The sequence below is a fragment of the Balaenoptera physalus genome, assembly GCF_965194825.1.
Source record: "Balaenoptera physalus genome assembly, chromosome: Y".
NCBI lineage: Eukaryota > Metazoa > Chordata > Mammalia > Artiodactyla > Balaenopteridae > Balaenoptera > Balaenoptera physalus.
The window spans coordinates 6,153,502-6,175,598 of NC_138904.1; the positions used below are offsets into that span (position 1 = coordinate 6,153,502).

General features: G+C 44.2%; 1 protein-coding gene and 1 long non-coding RNA gene across 2 annotated transcripts in view; both read right to left on the reverse strand.

The window, feature by feature from the left end:
- The window catches only part of LOC309653432 (anosmin-1), a 189,743-nt gene extending 186,239 nt beyond the window's left edge, over positions 1-3,504 (reverse strand). Inside the window, exon 1 of the mRNA XM_082448098.1 lies at positions 3,175-3,504. Coding sequence (XP_082304224.1) covers positions 3,175-3,372 — 198 coding nt within the window. The 5' untranslated portion in view covers positions 3,373-3,504. The remainder of the gene's footprint in view (positions 1-3,174) is intronic.
- Positions 3,505-6,841: 3,337 nt separating this feature from the next.
- Positions 6,842-22,097, reverse strand: part of LOC309653467 — a 476,299-nt gene continuing 461,043 nt past the window's right edge. The window contains exon 3 of the long non-coding RNA XR_014259202.1: positions 6,842-7,554. This is a non-coding gene — a long non-coding RNA (uncharacterized lncRNA). The remainder of the gene's footprint in view (positions 7,555-22,097) is intronic.

A 22,097-nucleotide genomic window follows, 5' to 3' on the forward strand; every position in this document is an offset into this window, starting at 1 on the left:
CCATCGCTTTCATTATCCCCAACAAGTTTTATGATCTCCACCTTGCTGGGCAGGTGTCCTACCGGGCACACGAGAGGCTGGAAGTTCAGGAAGGTGATCTTCCCCAAGCTACATATCTGCCAAGTGGCAAAGCCTGACGCAGAGCCCATCTGCCCGGCTCCAGAGCCCACCTCCCTGCTCCTTACCCCACAGCTGCATTCACTGAGGAAAGGACGCCCTTCCCAACTGCCTCCGTTGCCAGGCTTTTAGCCACGTGCACGCATGATACGTGTGAACCTGAAACGGCAACGTGCCAAATGCCCTGCGCACGGCATCGTGGAGCCGGGTACTGATAACCTGTGCGATGCTAGCCGTTACTGCTTTCCACAAATGAGAGGCAGCCCTCAGTGGTGAAATCAATGACAGTTCAGAATCCGTCTCCCTTGCAGTATGAAATCCTAAGCTCCTTCAGGTCGGGGACCGTGGGCAGACCATTCAGGATACAGATGCTCCGGTATCCCCATCACCACCCCCACTTCCAGGCATCAGTATTGAGTCCCCTGTGCCGTCAGGCAAGGTTGACAGCCACATGACTGACAGGTGAAGCCGATCCAGCCCCACACATGTGGAGGCACGCGTGCGCCCCATCCACCTTCAGCCTCGAGCTGCAAGGCTGGGAGGCACTGGAGAGCGTGCAGAATTGGGGCAGAGACGTTTGGACCCCAGCCTCCTCTGCAGACCTGCTAGCCCAGGTCACTGGCCCTGGCAGCCCCTTCAAAGGAGGCTGGGAACTGAGCAGGAGAAGCTGGGAACCGGCACCTGCTCCAGAAACAGCCTTCTGCTACGGTTTATTTGCCCAAGTGGGTGGGGTGACCCTGAGAGAAGGGGCTCTTCCGACCCCTTCCACCAGCCCAGCCTCTCCTGCCCACTAATACATTCCACGTGCAGAGTAATGAGCTGCCCGCAGGCTGATCCCTCCACATCCTTCCAATTATTTAAGAAGGGGGAGGGGCAGGGAAGCTTGCCGCTTTATAAGGAGTGTGTGCTTCTGTCTTCTCAAATCTTAAGAACGCTTAATCCCTGCAATTTAGATAAATCAGATAGGCATTACCAGGTTAGGGTTAAACCTCCAAGAATGGCTTTGCAATTGATTGCAAAAACAGCAGTTATTAAGTCCTAACTGAGTAATTTGCAGCTTATTTCACCCAGCTAATTAAAATGTAATCAGGATTGTCTGGCAATGTGTATTCTGTCAGCAGTTTTTCTTCCGAAGAGGAATCATGCCAAGAGACCACAAGAAAAGCCTTTCACAGGAATTGGCTTGATCTAAACTGCTTCTTTAGCCGCTGAAACTGTAAAACAAATAAATTACAGCAACTGACAATTCAATTAAAATAAAGAAAGAAGAAAGAAAGGAAGGGAAGAAGAAAAAGAAAAGATACTCTTTCTCCCTGGGAACAGGCTGCCGTTTTGTTTTGTTTTCTGTTGTCGTTTACACAGTAGCGCGGCATCTCCTCAGGAGAGTGACTGAGCGCAGGGCCGGCGGTTTGGAAACCAGGTGGCTGGGGAGGGGCCCTCTCCAGGATGTCGGCGTAATTTCAGCGCACGAGACCACACTCCCTTTTCCCTTTCCCTGAGGACCCACGAGGACAGCAGAGCGCGCCGAGTTCTCTGACACCCACCGGATGTCGCTTCTTTGAGAACATAGAGAAGCACGCACTCAGGCGCACGCAAACTTCGCCAGCTGGTTCACTCTCTGAAGATCCCAACTTTTACTTCTCCTTGTACCATTCGGCGCGAGGTTTCATGAGTTCTCAAGCCAGAATGAACATGGCTTCAGACTTCGGAGATTCGTCCCCAACTCCACGGTCATTACGATGGCCTCCCGTCGCAGCTTAGTCCCCAGGGCCTCTGGGAAGGCCCATTTATCCCGCCCGAGTGGAAGAGACGCCCAGTTTATTTCTCAAGGGCAGAGGGCTCGGCTTAGAACCCCACCCAGGAGCCCCGGTCTCCTTCTGGCCTCCGCAGTTTTCCCTGCGGCGAGAAGTCGGAACTTTGGAACAGGTGAGCAACTAAGGAGAGAGACGAAGAGGCGAGGGCGAGAACCACGGCAGACGACAGGAATTCGGTTATCTGCGTGAATGGTTTCAGAGTGCGCGCACTCGGGTCAGCTGGGGAAGGCAGCTGTGAGGCGCGCCTCGGTCGGGGCCGGGAGCGGTTCCCGTGCGCCCACCCTCAGCCAGTGTCCCTGAGCAAGTCCCGCGGGGGTCCTCCCCTCTGTGGCGCCCTCCCTTCCCCCCCCCCGCCCCCGCCCCAGGATCCCGGCCATCCACAGCACCAAGCGTGCCGTTCTCTGAACCGTCTACACACCCAACACCCACACTCCCACAAGCTCTCCTACCCTCAAGCCGACAGAACCTACGAGGGCTGGGGGAGATACTGGCCCCCGGGAGTCCGCTCAGAGCATCCAAACACGGCGCCTCCAAGTCCCGGATCCCCTGCATCCACGCCATTCGTTGGCGAGACCTAGAAGCTCTGGGGCTCCGAATCGGGGCGCGCACAGCTACCATCACCACCGCCTCCCCGGGCCCCAACACAAACGCGCTGGAACGCACGACTTGGCCCCCCCAGGGCTCGAAGGGTGGGCCGCGAGCTCTCGGCCCGCCGAGTGCGAAAGCAAAGCTCGAAAGAGACAAAAGTGTCCGCCCGCGGGCACCTGCGGGGCCGGGGCTCGTCGCGCGGGTCCCCGGGCGCAGCGGTGCGCGCCTCCCGGCCTCGCTCGCTGTGCCCGCCGCGCCCGCCGCGCCGAGGGCCCGGAGCGCCCCGGAGTTTGCGGGACTCGCCACCAGCCCGCAGTCCCGCGCCGAAGTCCCGGGCAACTAACAAACCCACACTCCCACCCTTGGAAGCCACAAAACTGCTCTCCCTTCCCAAAGAAACCGCCTTTCGTTTCCCCCTCGGAAGAAGGGAGTCAGGTAAAGATGCCGCAGGCTTCTTTTCCCTTTCGGGAGCAGGGAGGGGGCTGGAAAAGAGGGTTCGCGCACCCAGATTGTAAAATCCGCGCGGAGGGAAAGCCGGACCTGCCGGCTGAGCTGGGCGAGAAGTTTGGGCGGCGAGGCTGGGAGGCGCGCGCCCCGTGCGCACCCGCCGCGGCCCGCAGCGCCGGGGAGGACCCGGGCGGGCGGCGGTTCGTACCTGGAAGTGCTGGAAGAAGGCGGAGATGCGCGTGATCTGCAGGCTGAGGCACCTGGAGGCGCAGCGGGCGCGCTGGACGCTCCCGGCCGCCAGCGACTCGTCCAGCCGCCGGGCGGCCGTCGCGCCGGAGCCGGCCGCCAGGCATCCCCCGGAGGCCGCCAACCAGAGGCAGAGGGTCAGGGGCGCCCCGGGCACCATGGCTGCGGGTCGGGGGCGCGGGCGCCGGGCGCTGGCCGAGGCTCCCAGCTCCGCGCCGGGGCCGCACTGCCGGGAACCTCGCGGCCGCCGCAACTCCGCTGGAAAGTTCAATCATTCAACTCCGGCCCCGCGCCCTCCCTGCCAAGGCCCTCCCCGCTCTGCCTCCAGGGGTGGGGTGAGGGTGACAGGCGGCCGCGCCATTGGCTGGAAGGGAAGTGAGTGACGGGGGGCGGGCGGAGGGCCGTGGGCAGGTCTGAGGGGCAGCGAGCCGGGAGCTCCACCGCAGGGGGATGCCGGCCGAGCGCCGCCGTGCGCCCCTCTCCAGGTGGTCCGCTCCCGCGCAGGTTCCCCCACGGTCCGCTTGCGCTCCTTCCTGCCCCACCTCCCCCTTCGCCATCCAGGTGAACGTCAGGTGCGCGCAAGCCCGGGCCTGGATGTGAGGCGCTGCCTCGGGCAGCAGGGCCTCGGGACCCATAAGGCATGGGAAGAGGCTAAGGAAGGATGGAGCGCCCCTACGTTGTGGGCTTTCTCCCCGGTTCCTACCCCGGGCTCAGCTCCGCTCACGCTTTCGCTTATCTGAATTTCCCTTTTCCCGAGGAGTGGAAAAGAGCTAAGTGACAGAACTGTGATGGGTGTAACAAGGCGAGACAGCGGCCAGGCAGGGACGTTTGACTGACACGTCCCTCCTCCTCCCTCCCTCGTTCCTTCTTTCTTTCCTTCATTCCCTTCCTCTCTTCCTTCCTTCCTTCTTCCCCCTCTTCTTCCTCCCTCCACTCAGACCTTCCTCCAATCCTTTCCTTCCCTCCTTCCCATTATCCCGTGGAAACCGATGTGAGCGGGCAGCCAGGAACATTTGTTACATAGACCCACACCCCTAGTTTCCTCAGGTGTGTGTTGTTCTAGTAAGCACTACCCGCCCAGCCTGAGTGACTTATTCAAGACAAACCTTTCCTACACTCTTCTCCTTGTCTTTGCCCCAAGTCTTTTGATTTGGCCTTTTTAGCAGCAAAATTACTGCCCTGTCCCCTCTTGTACTCTCTTCCAATGCTCTTTCACCACACGCGTTCTCCATCCCCAGCCAGGGCCCCACCAGAGGAAGAGACGCTGCAGCATCTATGCTACACCACCCCTAACAAAGCTCTGTCCTGCCCTGAGCTCCACTGGGAAGTGACTGCGCTCCAGCCCCCTGCCGGTAGGAGAGCCTACAGAGGGCTGGGACGTGAGGAAGGCTGTGCTCCAAACTTGGGGATACTTACGGAACGCAACAGAGTCCGAAAGACTCATGCACACTCATTCGGATGCGGGACAACTGACCGATACTCCCATGAGCTGACTGCCACATTCTCATACAGAACTGCACTCGCACATTCCAAAACGCAGTATCTCCCTAAATACACCACTAAGCGTAGCTGGAGCGTCTAGATGCACGCAACCTGCTCAAAGATACCGCGCAAAGCTGGAGTCTTCTTCCCATAGAGCCCATGGCTTTTTCCAACCTCCAATCCTGTCCCCCTAAAATTCTGCAGATTTTCCACTCTGAGATTTTGAGATCTTCCTGTTCAATGGTAACGACAACCATGTGCAGTTATCCTATTATACCCACGTTTCTTTTACATCATCTTACATGTATATTTCTTCATATAGTTTAAATCAGCAAGGCCAATGCAATTAATTGCTTAGCGTGTTTCCCAGTGAGTTTTAAAAACCAGGGTTGTTTTGTTCAAAAGGTTCTGTGGGCAGAGCTGGCCTGATGGGTGTGCGGCCTTAGAAGGACCCATACCTTGTTTAATGTTCTTCTGTCACAACCTTGATGGTAATTTTCAACACCGTCCTCCGAATTTTCATTTCGCCCTAGGTCCCACGAATTACATAGCCGGCGGCACCTGTAGCTTTTAGCATGACAATGCTACACGTGAGCCGGAAACATAAAAAATTTAGATGTGAGCTCACATGAACTCATGTTTGTTTAAAAGATGCTCAGAACTGTGGATGGAAGTCTTTTTAAAGAATGTTAAACATACTCAGTATTGACTAAGAGCAAAGAAGCTAACCGTGGTGACCCCAAGCAGGAAGGTGCATTGAGCCTTAGGTCAACTAACGGAGGAGAGACATCTAAATACAGGGATTGTCTTCTGAATGTTATCACTTTCATTCAGGAATTACTAAAAACGTTTCCAAAAGCTGCAGTGGATCCTTCCCACAGTGTTTGAGTTTTAAAGTTAAGCAAATACCTGGTCTTGATGAAGGCAAGGGTATTATGCATGCCTATATTTTCTTATGGTATCTTTGATTTATAACTCTGCATGTTATATCATGAAATTTATAGTCTAGAAAGTGAAATCACAAGGACAAGCGTGCTGAGCTTTTAAAACAGCTTTTAAATGTTCAAAGGGATCACTGTATTTTTTTAAAAAGCGACGTGTGTTCTGCTTATATGGGTTACATAACATATTCATTTCCATGAATAAATGCATTTTATGATAAACCACAAAAGAACATCTAGTGAGTTGCACAGAAAGCTTAGGATTAAACAGATAGGGCTGCTTTATTATGCACATGTTAAAATAATACTTGCGGTTATATTGCTTTCTTCTTTTAGAATTATCACAGACATCTTCTGTGATTATGCTGGCTTTTTTCATGTTATTTATTTTAATTGCAGTTTAAAGCAACTTTGAAAAGGAAAGCATTTTGGTAAAGTCGGAATAACAGTCAAAATCTACTATTTTATTCTGCTCACATATGCGCAATCAATTACACAGCTGACCCTTTGAATTGGCACAGAAACTCCCTAACTTTTGACATGACTGGGTAAGCCATACCCTACGTTCCTGGAGACCAACCACATGAGAGGGGAACCAGAAGTAGGTATGGGAGGAATGACAGGTAAATGGATGGGTGGGACTCGTCCAGGTGCCTTAGTAAGAACATGCTTAGTATGTCTTTCCTCAAAGCCAAGTTGGACCTCATGGTATGAATTTGGAGAGGAAATGAACCTCATATTGACTTCAGTGGGACTTAAATAGACAAAACACCCATCTGTTAAAGAGAGTAGAAAAGGGCCTTAATTGACTCTTATCTCTATGTATATGAACACAGATGGACCCGAATGTGTGGTCCATCTCAGTCAGGTTACAGAAGAAACACAAAACAAGGCCCCCATTCCCAGATTCCAAAAAGTTAGCTATGCTCTTCCTTGCAATTGATTTAGGTTATCAGTTTCTTCTCCTTTTTATATATATATATATTTTTCCTTAAGCAGAGAATAAGAGGCCCCTGAGAGGTTTGTTAAAGATGTACTCCAAGACTCCACGTTCAGAGATTCTAAGTAAGCATATCTGACGTAAGGCAGCCCTGGAATCTCAGCTTCGAAACAACGCCTCCTGATCCTATAGCAAGTGAGCCACGGACAGGTTTGAGAGAGAACTGATTTAGAAAACATGTGCCCCATTGAAAATGGAGTGGAAGCTTTGATTTCAGTAGCATCTATGACTTCATTTTGTTTAAAGTACCTTTTTTAGGTATGTGTGTTGATATAGATTGGACATACCTATCTACTTCTTAATAATCATATTGATATATTTTTTCCAAAACATTTAGCCAAGACACTCTTAGAGTCATTTTTGGGGGCCAGCGGCTTGTCTTTTTAAAGGCTTTTCAGCTGCATTCGATAAGGATAAACTGTGAAGGAAGCAAGCACAATCTTTCTCTGGCATTCCCCTCTTGGAAAAGCAAATTGAGAGCTTGCTCTAAAGCTGGAGAAGACCAATACTTTAATTCGATGGCATTTATGAGTTTTAAACCTAGTGTGGTCCATGGTCACTGGTTTATAGGGGACAGTGAAGTGAGGGCAGGGAACTCACACATGGTGCCCAGTTTCCTTTCAATTGCTTTCACTGGATGATGCAATAACATGCATCTTCTCTCAGAAACTGCAGTTAACATCAGAGAAATTAAAATTAAATTTAAAAAATTAAAAATTAACATCTTGAGAAAAACCAAGAAGTGAGCCATGCTAGAGCCTTGGCCCATACTCACCTCTACATCTGCATGCGGAGTTGTCAGAATTTGGTAGCCAGACTCTTCCAGATCTCTTCTTCAACTGGGCTTTCCCCCTCCTCCAGACTTAACTCTCGTCTGCTCAGCTTTGAACTGCATGATCCAGGGAACATAGAGAGAGCTCTTAAAAAAAAGAAGAAAAAAAAAAAGAGTGAAATGGGGAGCTCGGATGCAGTTAAGAACTGCATGTCTAAATATCAGATTTGCATCCTTTGTAATATGATTTCAGGTAAGAATGGGGTGAACCTCTATGGCGCTGTACCAATCTGTTCCCTGATGGCAAATTTAATCATTTACAAATGAAAATTATAGCTTTTTGCACTGGGTCACTGAATATACCCTCAGCTTTTTGGAAAAGGACGTGCATATCCATTTGCAATTATCTGCTTGCTTTTTTCGTCTTGCAATGTAAATATCCTATTTGGAGATAATTTTAGTTTTTACAAGACATGTTCCTCTTCAGCAAGATTATAAAAAGTCAGTTGCAGTATACACAGGTTTAAAGGTATTATTTTTAATTACCTCGATGTTTACTAAGATATTACTAAGAAGTATCAGAAATGTGTTTGCTATTACTTTTGTGTGCTGAAGAATATTTTAATGAAAATTTTAAACTTTTTTCTGAAAAATATACAAAGAATTGTCAAATATCACAATTTCAAGCTACTACTACGCTTCAAGAATTTGTCTCCTTGCCCTTTTTCCCTTCCCTCCCCCAAAGTCACCATCAATCCATCAATTAGTGTTAAATTTGTTTGGTACCTGTTCTGCAGTCATGCTAAGAGCCTGTTCTAGATTAAGTCATCACTAAAGTTTTATTCTGTCCCTGCAATAATTACTAAAATTTAAATACTTATTTAAAAAATGTATAGGAGTGTGTGCATTTTTATGTTTCAGGGATCAATTGTATGGTGATGGTGATATCCAGCTGTAAATACTTTTACCCTCGCAGCCCCAGGAAATTTTAACTGTAGCTTATTTGAGGGCTTTTGTTGATTTTAGCGTCTTATTGAGCATAACAGCTGCTGCCCATGCAAGGAACACTGGGCCTTTAAAACCCAATGATTTCAAAGAATGCTCAATGTCAGTAGAATTGAACACTTGTCCCAAAGACCAGGCAATTAACTGATTTTACACAAATTTTAATGTTAGCAACACTACCATGAGCAACCAGAAAGAGTCAGGGTTCTCACATTTGATTTTATATATAAGCTGTAGATACTGAAAAACATATAAATAGCCGTAAAAGAAATACTATGTAACAGCCAAATGCGCGACACTAAAATATAAAAAGTAACTTGTGTATTTCAGCTTCTTGACATGACCAAAATATTACCAGTTTGCCCCCAAACATACATTTTGAGAAGCATAAGCGAGTTGAAAGAAATGTAAATTATATAATTTTATCCCAAATCTTAAATGAGGTAACTTTAACTGAAAACCTCATTTCTCACTTCTGAAGGGCCTGCTATTCACGGGAAATGAATAATAAATTGTGCAGTAAAATTCATATTTAAAATTTTGTAAAATGAGACTTTTGGCTCTTTAAAAGGAAGCTCAAATAATCATGCTTTTATTCTGATTTTCATTCCTAAACATGAAAAGAAACCTACACAGGTGCTCCTCAGAAAACTGAAGCTCTATTCTGTTGAAAGACTGAAGTGGGGTTGTTCTTCTTTGATGTTGTTCAGCCCATGGAAATTTCCACTGAGCCATGTAAATACCATAGGTTCGGAGGAGTTTCTGAAAATGAAAAAGGCAACTTTTAGCAGGAAACAGCGCCACACGCTGGCCATCTAAATAAAACGTGACGGCAGTCGACAGAATCCTCTGTTTGATAACCTAATTTGAGGACGTCAACTTTAAGGCATAAATCTGACTGGGATAATCATGCAACGTTCTCAATTAATAGCAACTAGACTAATTCCACTGTGGACTTCAACACAGGAAAGCTTTCCTCCTTAACTACAGTCACACTGAACTAAACTAGGGAAATGAGCACAGCTGTCTTCAAATGAATTTTTTCCCAGCTTTCAAGCACTTCTCAAACTATTCACTACAAAACTAAACGACAAAGGCAGCCTGCGCGTGAATTATATTTGAAGTAGCTCCTGTTCCAAACACCTTTGCAGCTCACGCATTGCTTGCTTGTTAAGATTTCCTAAAATATGAGACTTAGGTGAATAAAATTCAACACCAGGGGAAACTAAAGCAAATAAAGTTGACAGCCTTTATCTTCAGTGTTAGCAAACAGAAAGAAGACCCAGAAACTGCCTTTCATCGCTCACTGGCCACTTTACACAAGATGAACCAACAGTCAAGAGATTAAGATAAACACATTTAAGAATTTGAGGGAAGCATTGTGATACCCTGGGACCAAGGGAATAATAGACTGATGAATGTAACTAAGGTCGGAATTAATCTTTTTCTCTTCTGAATCTGCAGGGGCTAAAAAAAAAAGTGTCCCCCAGCACCAAAACAAAACAAAAAACAAAAACGTTTGGGTTTACTTCCAGGGTTTTCTATAGTGGCTAACAGGAACCAGCTGGGGGACATTCTGCCCTCTGATTGCCTTTGGGTGCTTCCAGGAATCAGAAATCAAAGGTCATTCCCCTCCCTCCTCTCTCCATACAGTTGCTTCTGGACGCCCTCCTGCCCACCCCTCTTCACAGGCTCACACGCCCTCTCACACAACAGGTTGACTTTGAGTTCCAGACAAGGAATGCCAAGGCTACTTTGCTCTGTGTACTCTGTTTTCTTAGCAATCTGTGCTTCTCTGGGACACAGATGGACAAGAATTGGATATCAAAGACGGTAAATGGAGTTCCCCTGGTGTTTAAGTGGGATTCCTAGTGGGAATATTCTTCTTACGGTCCTTCTGGATGTTGCATCATGTAGAGAAAGTCGTTGGTGACAATGCAACAACTTCTGAGCTCAAGAAGAACTTTCAATCCGTTTCTTTTTCTTCTCCTGCAAATAATCAGTAGCTACCCTTTTGGATGATTACAGACCGCAGTCATCCTGGAGAAATTTACGTTCGACATGTTGATATTCATACTGTTCTTCATATGTGAGGACTGAGCTAGGAAAAGTGTTCAGTTGAGAGCAACCGTACCGGCAGACGTGTACCTGGGTCACTGAGACATAGTAAGAGGAGTTAAGAGGAGTCTGGGATCAGTGAGATCTGGCTGACTCTGTCACATCAGCAAGATCTCACTAAGTGAATTACTGCTTCCTGGCATTACGAACAACGAAAGAAATGAAAGTGATCTAAGCCCCTTCCTGTTTTCAGAGAATTAGGTGCACCTGTTCAATGTTAATCAATGTTAATTTAATACCAAAGACTTTTTACCCTAGATAGAGATTTTTCCCTCCCTGCCAAATAATTAACTGAAATTATAGCTGTAACTGTAAAAATTATAAAGTTATGACTTCATACTTGCCTCTTCAGATGCTAAGGGATTGTGAGAAATGATGTAGCTTGAAGACTAGAAGGGGTGAAAAATATCAGTTCGGAATCAACCTGGTGTTAAAATCTCAACAGGAGCAACGAGGGATGTGCCACCTAGGCAAATTCCTTCCCTTCCCTGCGTTCCCGAATCTTCCCATTGCAAAACAGAGATCGTAACAGAAACTACCTCCCAGGATTATTCTGAGGTAATACTTCGAAAAGATTAGGTACAGACCTTCAGTTAATAATAAGTGCCCAAACTAGGCAAGGTACATATAGCATTCACAGTATTAATGAAGGGATTTATAACGTACGTTTTGTTTTTGTTTTTAACTACTCCTTTAGTACAAATTTTATACCAGGGCTTCCAACCTCAGCGCTATTGACATCTGGGGATAATTTGCCATGGGGAGCGTCCTCTACCACGGGGAGCCGATCTGGCTTCCACCCACTAGACACGATCATCTAACAAAACTGTCTCCCGATAGCACCGTGTGTCCCCTCAGTGACCCCCAGCTGAGAACCACCGTGTTAGAGCAATACATCTTTAGTTTGGAAGAGTCAGTTCCCACTGATGGAAAAGTAAAGATGATTTTCAAACGACTTCTGAAATGAACATTAGCTTCCGAACATGAAAACGAAGTCCACTTTCTAAAAGGATTTCTCAAAACAGCTTATTTGACAATATATAAATGATGACAGACTAAAGAGAAAAGCAAATACCCAGGTACAACGACCATCTGCCTCTCCAGAGTGTCCAAGACAAGCGGTCAAACCTCGGATGTTATCCAAAAAGAACTCGCACAGCAGATGTGAACACCAGAGCCGTTTTCCTACACCTGGTCAAACACTCTACCTGATCTTAAACACACCTCTTTAGGTGCCTGCTGCATAAAATTTGATCGTTGGGGAGTTAAATTATACATTCTTTCCTCATTTAACTCTTTACTTTTTCATCAGCTTTATGGAGGTAAATCTACTAAAAACAGAATTAACTTACATAAAATACAATTTGTAAATTTTAAATGAGCAATTTGATTAAGACGTAATTTGTCTTAAAGTATGCAGTTGTGTGACCACCAATACAACTGTGATATAGCATATTCCCAGCACCACGAATAGTTCTCTTATGCCCTATTGTACCCATTTCCTGCCCTCGCTCCCAGTCTCTGGCAACCAGTGATCTGATTTCTGTCCTTCCATTTTTCTCTTTTCCAGAACGTCATATAAACGACAGTATGAAGTGTTGTCTCTGGCTTTTTTCCACGGAGCATGATGTTTCTGAATTCAGCATGTTTGATGCAGAAATAGTTTATTCCTGTAACTATGTGAGGTTCTGAAAGTATGAGGTGGGGATTCAGGAACCGCATAAGAATTATCTGAAATTATTGAGACCTGAAACAAATGGAAATGCATCAGGCCACACCCTTCTCTCTGCTTCCCAGCATGCAATTTGACTGATTTAATGCAGCAACCCTGGTTACAGCTGCCTGCAGGGGGCGGCAAAGGGCTGGGATGCAGCACCAACATTTGCCCCCAGAGTCAGAGATGTGGAACTGAGGCCGGAAGCTCAGTCCCAGGTGAGAGAGCTTCCAGCTCAAAGCTTCAGCTTTACCCTCCAGCAAAACCTGAATTAGGCCCGGGGAAGTGAGGAAGTCCTCAAACCATCATCTGACATGAGAGAACAAATCAGAGGTTAGATCAAAGATAAATCCAGAACTAGAGACTAGAGAAGCATTTCTTAAATAAAACACACAATGCATTCACTTTTTTAAAAATAAGATATATTCAGTTATATTAAAAATTAAGACATAGTGTTCATCAAAAACATCTTAAAGAAAGAAAAGAGACTCATTACAAAGTGGAAGAAAAATATTTTCACCACTGACAAAATATTAGAGTGAAGACCAGGGAGTGAATTCCTACAAATCAATAAAAACAGCATAAACAGACCAAAAGAAAAATAAGCAACAGTTATGAACAAGCACGGGCAGATGAGGAAACACATATTTCTAAAAGACAGATGAAGGCATGTTTGGCATCACTGATGATCAGGAAAACAAATATCTAAAATAAGACCACAGCAGATGTGATTTTACACCCTTTCTCTCGGCTACAACTGAAAGTCCGACCATGCTACCTCTCAGAGAGTAGGTGGCTCCACAGAAGCTTTTATTCACTGCTGGTGGGGCTGTAAACTGATGTAATGACTCGGGGAAAGGGCCAGACATCACCTGTAAACAACCAACCACTCACACAGCTGATGATCCCTCAATTACACTCCTGGGCAACCCAAGAGAAGCTATTGCATGTGTATTGCAAAAACCACAGACAAGCAAGTTTTTATAATAGCACAGCTCAAATTAGCAAGACCTTGAAACCAACAAAATGTCCATCACTGGAAGAGCAGATGCATACACATAATGAAGTCGTATACAGCTATCAAAACAAATTAATTACTGAGATGTGCATGTTAAAGATCAACCTTAAAAACTAAAAACAACTTGGCAGTGAAAAACACTGCCAAGAGATTAGTATGGCAGGATATCCTTTTCATAAAGTTAAAGATAAGTAGAATCAAATTAATTAGTAAGCAGACAAATGCAATAAATCTACATTAAAAAGAAAGAACCAGGGATAGTTGACCTAGATTGCAGGGTTATGGTGAAGAAAGCAAGAGGGTTGGTTGATTGTAAAACACCTGGCTTTTGTTGTTGGTAATGGGATTTTCTGGTATCCATTACACTCTTAACAATAACTAATTAAATAGCTAGTTGAATACGTAAAAGGGGCCATAGCTGGAAAATGGTGAAAATGTCTGGACCAGGAATTATAATTCATCCAACTCCATGTTCCTGAAATTTAATTTAAAAGTATAATGGGGGACTTCCCTGGTGGCGCAGTGGTTGAGAATCCGCCTGCTGATGCAGGGGACACGGGTTTGAGCCCTGGTCCGGGAAGATCCCACATGCCGCAGAGCAACTAAGCCCGTATGCCACAACTACTGAGCCTGTGCTCTAGAGCCCGCGAGCCACAACTACTGAAGTCCACATGCCACAACTACTGAAGCCTGCGCGCCTAGAGCCCGTGCTCCACGACAAGAGAAGCCACCGCAGTGAGAAGCCCGCGCACCGCAACAAAGAGTAGCCCCTGCTTGCGCGCACAGCAACAAAAATCCAATGCAGCCATAAATAAATAGATAAATAAATAAATAAATAAATTTAAATATATATATATATAATGAAGTAAAATTAACAGTACCAGATACTACATGTTTATTTAAGCAGCAATTCAGGGCCCAGGTCTTCTAGAGCAATATTAAATGTATTCTTGTTGAAAGAAGAGTCAAAAAGCAATTCTTTTTTTTTCTGAGTACAAAGCCAGAGAAGAATAAGTCTTAGTAGTCGAAAGTTATTCTTGGGAATAATAAGGAACAAAAAGGTAGCATTCAAATGACTGAAGAATGTTGACCTTGAGAATGCAATAGCTCCGGACTTTGTAGAACTGTTTCGTGTCCCTAGGAAGACAATATGTGACTGTGAGAAAAATGAGAAGTTAAAAGTACAAGACAGGGAACTGACTCACTGGGAGACTATGAGAACTGCGGGGTTTAAACAACCACCGCCCATGGCATGGTCTCCTGTGCTCCTCCTGCCTGCCCACTGATAGGGGACGCCTTGTTTCTCAGCTCTTCACTCTCCTAACAGAAAATTTTAAGGCTCATCATCACACAGATGATATTCAAAACCACGGGCTGAATGAGGTCACATAGGGAGCAAGTATGGATATATGTAAAAGGGCAGAGCTACAAGGATTAAAGGCCGTCCCAAGCCAGGAAAATAGTTCCTACTATAATAAAGCCTCCCCTAGACTCATGGATTGGTGATGTCTGGAAAACCCAGACCTGTAATCTGGGGAAGGTCTCAAGTAATGTAATATTAGGAAAAGATATGTTCCTGATTGTATCTATATCAGATATAACCTAACCTAACCTAAATCCTTCTATCAGCCATTTGAGGGTTTTCTGTTACTATGATATTACTGAATTGTTTTCTCCATGTTTGTTAGACTTATCTATCTTTTTGATTACTTGAGTGAGTTTTAGGAAAGATTCTCTTCAAACATGATCTTTTTCATGCTCGTGGGAAACCATTTATTAATATGATAAAGGAACTGTGATAGTTAATTTCACGTGTCGATTTGACTAGGCTAAGTGATGCCCAGATGGCTGGCAAAATGTTATTTCTGGGTGTGTCTGAGAGGGTGTCTTTGGAAGACATGAGCGCATGAATCAGTAGACTGAATAAAGATGGCCCTCACCAATGCAGATGGCCACCATGCAATCCACTGAGGGCCTGATCAGAACAGAAGGGCAGGGGAGGGGCGTTTTCTCTCTCTCTGCTTCTTCCCCTGCTTCTGCTTACACACATCCACATTCCTGGTTCTTGGGCTTTCAGATTCGGACCAGGACCTACGCCATCTGCCCCAGAATTCTCAGGTCTTGGTACTGAGACCTAATTGCACCACTGACCTTCCTGGTTTTCCAGATAGCAGATGACAGATGGTGGGACTCCTTGGACTCCATAACCACATGAGCCAATTCCTATAATAAACCTCTATCTCTTCTATCTATCTATCTATCTATCTATCTATCTATCTATCTATCTATCTATCTGCCTAGCTAGCTCTCTCTATCTAGCATATCTATCTATCTACAGTGTCATCTAGTTATCTGTTATCCATGTATCTAATCTATTTATCTATCATCTGTTTGTCTATCTATTTATCTACCTACCTACCTATCTTCTATTGGTTCTGTTTCTCTGGAGAATCCTAATACATGAAAGTCTGCTTCTATTTCTAACCTCATAAGTAACTCTGGAAAAGTCTTGGGCATTGAAGAGAAAGAAAAACAAAAACACAACACTTGCACACTAGCATAAACTTAGTTAAAAGGAAAGTAAATAAACTAATAATCCAATCCAAAACTAAAATGTTTAAATCCAAACCACAATTATTCTAAAAGTTATTTTAAAGTTATCAATCCATAGGTATTGTATGTCCCAGTTTTTATTTATAGAGAAATTATAATGGTCTTATATTTGGACTTGCAGCCTAGCACACTAATAGCATAAAATACTCTATAACTTTTATTATTATTACTATTATTTTGCATCTCCAATAAGTCACTGAAATGTTCACTAAAAAAAAAATGGACTTAGAAGTTAAGCATTGCTACCAACATGTCAAGAAAAAGAAGTAAATATTTTTATCCTATTCCAGATCTATCTTTACAAGACTGGAAACATTTTTAATGCACATTTTTCCATATCTAAGTGAAAGAAAATCCTTTTACAAAATATAAGAAGCACATAGGAAGCCACAGAGTAACGGTAGCTATTATATTCTCATTTAAGCTGGAGAGCTGTATCATTTTATTTGTAGATATTTTAAACACAGATAAGGTAAATCAACTCTGGTGGTTTTAATTTCCTGTGTTGCATCATTTAAATCAGTGCTGCTCAATGCTTGTGACCATGAGTAATTTAAAAATGCAGATGCCCAACTCAAGGCCCCCACTCAAGACATCTCCATTTAATGGTCTGGGGTGGCTTAGGTATCAGTAATTTTTAAGGCATTTGGGTGATTTTGAAGCCACCAGAGTTGAGAATCAACAAGAATTTTTGTCCCTGGATTCAAATGAGAGATTTGAGAAAAACTATGAGAATTTGATGAAGATGGTAGGAAACTCATGACTTCTCAACATCAGCACTATTAACACTTTGAACAGGATCCGTCTTTGCTGCGAGGTCTGTCCTGGGCACTGTAGGATGGTGAGTGGCATCTCCGGCCTCCACCCACTGGATGCCGGTAGCACCCTCTCCCCAGTGTGACAACCGAAGGGGTCTCCAGACACTGCCACGTGCCTCTGGGGGACAATCTTGCTCCCTTTCCTAGGCTGAGAACCACCAATGTGACTAATTCCTACATCAAGGATATCCAAGCAGTACTTCTAGGAAAAACGAAACAAATAAACAAATGTGTCCTTCAATGAAAACAACAATATATAACCATGCAAAAAAAAAAAAAAAAAAGGAGACAGAATATTTCAAAATGAAGTTCTGGATGTTTTGAATTAGAAGTGAACCATATAAAAGCTTTCCGTTTCTTGTATGGTTTCGCTTCTGGATCTCCACCCCTACCCCGCCTTCACTCCACTCCCTCTCCAAATTGCCTCAGTGGAACTTCTTGGGAAGATAAAAGCCTCTCCCTCTCTCTCTCCCTCTCCCTAACTACTGGAAGGTTGTAACGAGCTCCCCCTTCCACAGCCTCACTTCCAGCTACGGGCTCCACAGCTCCATCCCCACAGGCTGCACTTGGCTGGCCTCTTGCCCTGAATCAGCGACCAGAAGCAGCCCCGGGACACAAGAGCATGCATTCACCGGCTCTCCTCCTCCTTTCCTCCGCCTGGCAGGAGAGGGGTACAGTTAAATCAGTTTCTGTTTCTCATTTGCTCTCCTCCCTCCGCCTCATGATTTTAACATGATTAGTTTTATATTTTACTTGTCCAGCAACAAGTTAAATAATATCCATTCATTCAGTGACTCTCTGAGCCTCTCACTACGTTTCAAGCACTGTTCCAGACACTGTGTCGCAATAATAGACAAAATAAAGTCTCCACCCTCTGGAGGTTACTTATTCATAGGTGGAGATGTTTACATCACTCTAGACAATGATATTCAGTCCCACAGTTTGCATTTCCTTATCGCATGGGCTTCTCTTTTCAACAAATATTCAACCATTCAACTTTTCTAGTTCCAAAGAATGCTAAGAATGAGGTTTTTTTTAAATGTTGAACTTGCCTACCCAGCTACCTGAAGGCAAGTGAAGGCTGTTACTGGTCTGCTGGGATCATTTTGTAACCAGCCAGCAAATTGCACTTGGTCTTGAGGTGTCTGACAAGCATTACTGACACTGTGTCGAGTAAGTTCAAAAGCAATGAACGCTTTGACAGCAAGCAGGGGAGGGCACCATGAAGAGCCCGGATGGGGAGCTGCAGGGCCAAGGTCACCCATCACCAGGTAGCACTGGGGACCATCTGGGTGGTGCAGCTTTACTGCCATCAGTCTCTCAGCAGAAAAGGGGCCCTGGTTGGGGTCACCTGCGCTGGTGACCACGGGGTTTAATCACAGCTGTCAGGTCTGGAGTGGTCTAAACGGCAACCCCCGGAGGATCAGTAAAATAAAACAGGGTTCATCCAGTCGAGAGTTGCTCAGCGCTGTGAGAATGGCCTCACGTGCCGTCCACCTCTGGACCTGCCTCGCTGGTGCTGAGGGTGGACGGCCACTGCAGCCCGGTGGACACTGCTGGGTTTCATCTCAGCCAAGCCACTGGTGAACCGGAGCCCGGCACTTAGGGGAAACTCTGGGAACCAAGGGCTTTGCCTCAGATGATGAGAGTGGGAGCGAGAGGTTCCCGCCAAGGGGTCGCAGCCACGGTGGGAAGCTGCGGTGCCTCCCTGAATGCCCCGTTCACACGGGACAAGCGAGGCGGCTTGCTGGGCCCTTCCCACGTCCTTAGGCACTGAGTCAAAGGTGACCCGCCCTGAAACGGGGCTATCAGGTGGGAGACTCACAAAACCTCTGCGGATCCCGTGTTGAGCGCTGACAGGAGCCCAGCAGCACTCTGAGAGCCGCTCCTCAAAGGGGAGAGCTCGAGATTTCTCCCACTGTTAGTGTCATCTGCTGGGCATGGAGAACCAGCATGTGTAGCACCAACAGTTCACAAAACCCAGCAGAAGTGAACGATGGCCATGACAACGTTCAGGGAAGATGACTGTCTCTCACCTGCCGTCTGGCCACCGGTGACCGTGAGACGCTGTGACTGTGCTGGGAGCCCCACCTCAATTTCAGAGAGGTTAATATGTGTAAAAATAGATGTTCTTGAATCTGTGAACTAGGGGGCAGTGTCCTGCTCATAGCTGGGTTGTGAGGCTTAAATGCACTAATCTTTATTCCGTGCGCACAAGCATGGGACGTCATAGGACACACTCAGTGTCATTCTCATTTAAGCCATGCACTACTTGCCTGCTTTCTTCTCTGGGCCAGCTGAATTTGTCTACACCCTGGTACCTTCCATGAAGACACAAGAGAATATAAGAAAGGAACACACATTTGTCATATGATGTTAAAATCCTTTATAGGATGAAAAATGGAATGAATATCTCTGTAAAATAAAGCTATAAAAATGAATTAAGAGGGTAATTCTCTTCAAAAACCTTAACCCGATGCCGTGATTTCTAATATGGGGCTCGAACACACTTCAACTCTACTTGTAGTCAGTATGACTACAACTGCCACCCTGGTTACAACTTGGCTGCATTTTCTCTCTATATTCTAAATGTGTGTGGCCATTATTTATTTCCAATCTCACAAGATTTCTAGAAGATAGTTTAAAAGCAATTATGGAACCATCCTCCCAGACTTTGCAATTACACTGACTGACTGTATTGATTTTTATTTTTCATGCTAAATGACTAGTCTAGTAACTGTGAGATTTAAGTGAAAAAGAAATTGTTGGTTCAAAATAATGTAATGAAACTTGGGACATAAAGGTGCTGGTAGATGATTATTAGCTGGGTTTCCAAGCCTAGCATGAACATTAAGTTGATGTACTAGGAATGAATAAAAGAAAATGTGTGGCACTTTTTATGATGCTATTATAATGTCGATGCTTATAGATGCAAAATGTGAGATCTGTATTTATATCTATTTATGAAGCACTGGTAAATGGCTTAAAACATTCTGAGTTTTGTGACTGTTACCTATCTCACTATATTAAAAATCTCTGCCCTTATAGAGCTATTCACTATTTCTGTCACTGTATATTGGTAGGACATTTTAACAAAAATTTAGAAAATGTGGTTTTCCTGCTCTACATCTTGTATCCCCTAAGAATAACCAATTAGTTGAATATCTCTTCTAAATATATACTTAAAGTTTATGTGCTTTATTTGCATAATGTTCATAAACAGTCAAATTAAGAGGTCACTGGAACTTTATGAAAATATTAGAAAACAGTAAACTATTAATTGGAGGTTTCACAAATCTTAGCATTTTCTAGTGGGTTCAGCGCCTTCTATTTGACTTGATATGTGCTAAGAAAGAAATCCTACCCAAAGTAATCTACAGATTCAATGCAATCCCTATCAAATTACCAATGTCATTTTTCACAGAATTAGAACAAATAATTTGTATGGAAACACAAAAAACCCCAAATAGCCAAAGCAATCTTGAGAAAGAAAATCAGAGGTGGAGGAATCAGGCTCAGACTATACTACAAAGCTACAGTCATCAAAACAGTATGGTACTGGCACAAAAACAGAATTATAGCTCAATGGTACAGGATAGAAAGTCCAGAGATAAACCCACACACCTATGGTCACTTAATCTATGACAAAGGAGGCAAGAATATACAATGGAGAAAAGACAGTCTCTTTAATAAGTGATGCTTGGAAAACTGGACAGCTACATGTAAAAGAATGAAATTAGAACATTCTCTAACATCATACACAAAAGTAAACTCAAAATGGATTAAAGACCTAAGTGTAAGACTGAATACTATTAAACTCCTAGAGGAAAGCATAGGCAGGACACTCTGTGACATAAATCGCGTAAAGATCTTTTTTGATCCACCTCCTAGAGTAATGAGAATAAAAACAAAAATAAACAAATGGGACCTAATTAAACTTAAAAGCTTTTGTACAGCAAAGGAAACCATAAATAAAATGAAAACACAACCAACAGAATGGGAGAAAATATCTGCAAACAAAGCAACCAACAAGGGATTAATCTCCAAAATATACAAAGAGTTCATGCAGCTCAATATCCAAAACACGACCCAATCAAAAAATAGGCAGAAGATCTAAATAGGCATTTCTCCAAAGCATACAGATGGCCAAAAAGCATGTGAAAAGATGCTCAATATCCCTAATTATTAGAGAAATGCAAATCAAAACTACAATTAGGTACCACCTCACACTGGTCAGAATGGCTATCATCAAAAAATCTACAAACAATAAATGCTGGAGAGGGTGTGGAGAAAAGGGAACCCTCCTGCACTGTTGGTGGGAATGTAAACTGGTACAGCCATTATGGAGAACGGTATGGAGATTCCTTAAAAAACTAAAAATAGAGCTACCATATGACTCAGCAATCCCACTCCTGGGCATATATCCGGAGAAAAGCATAATTCGAAAAAATACATGTACTACAATGTTCATTGCAGCACTATTTACAATAACCAGGACATGGAAGCAACCTAAATGTCCATCGACGGAGGAATGGATAAAGAAGATGTGGTACATATATACAATGGAATGTTACTCAGCCATAAAAAAGAATGAAATAATGCCATTTGCAGTGACATGGATGGACCTAGAGATTGTCATACTGAGTGAAGTAAGTCAGACAAAGACAAATATCATATGATATTACTTATATGTGGCATCTAAAAAAATGGTACAGATGAACCTATTTACAAAACAGAAATAGAATCACAGATGTAGAAAACAAACTTATGGTTACCAAGTGAGAAGTGGGGGAGGGATAAACTGGGAGATTGGGATTGACATATACACACTACTATATATAAAATAGATAACTGATAAGGACCTACTGTATAGCATAGGGAACTCTACTCAGTACTCTGTAATGACCGATATGGGAATATAATCTTAAAGAGGGTGGATATATGTATGTGTATAACTGATTCACTTTGCTGTATAACTGATTCACTTTGCTGTGCAGAAACTAACACCACATTGTAAATCAACTATACTCCAATAAAAATTAATTAAAAAAATAAGAAAGAAATCCTAAGTTGTTTCAATGTCTGGTACTTTGGTACTTTAGGGTTATCGTTTAATATTAACTAGGCTGCAAAGGAAATATTATTTGAGTATTCAGATGAGGAAATGAAGGTTCCCAGAAGTTAAGCAATTGCCCAATCCCAGTGGGTAAGTGTGGAACTGTTATCCAAACCCAGGTCCAGGTACTCCAAATTCCACACGTTTTGTAATAGACCATCCTTCCAGACACCAAAAATGCAGAAAAGGATTTAATAGAAGGAAGAAAGTAATTGGGAGGCAGAATAAATGCACCCATGGCTTCATCTGTAATAACCTGAAGTTAAAGGCTAGCATTAAAATCTTACA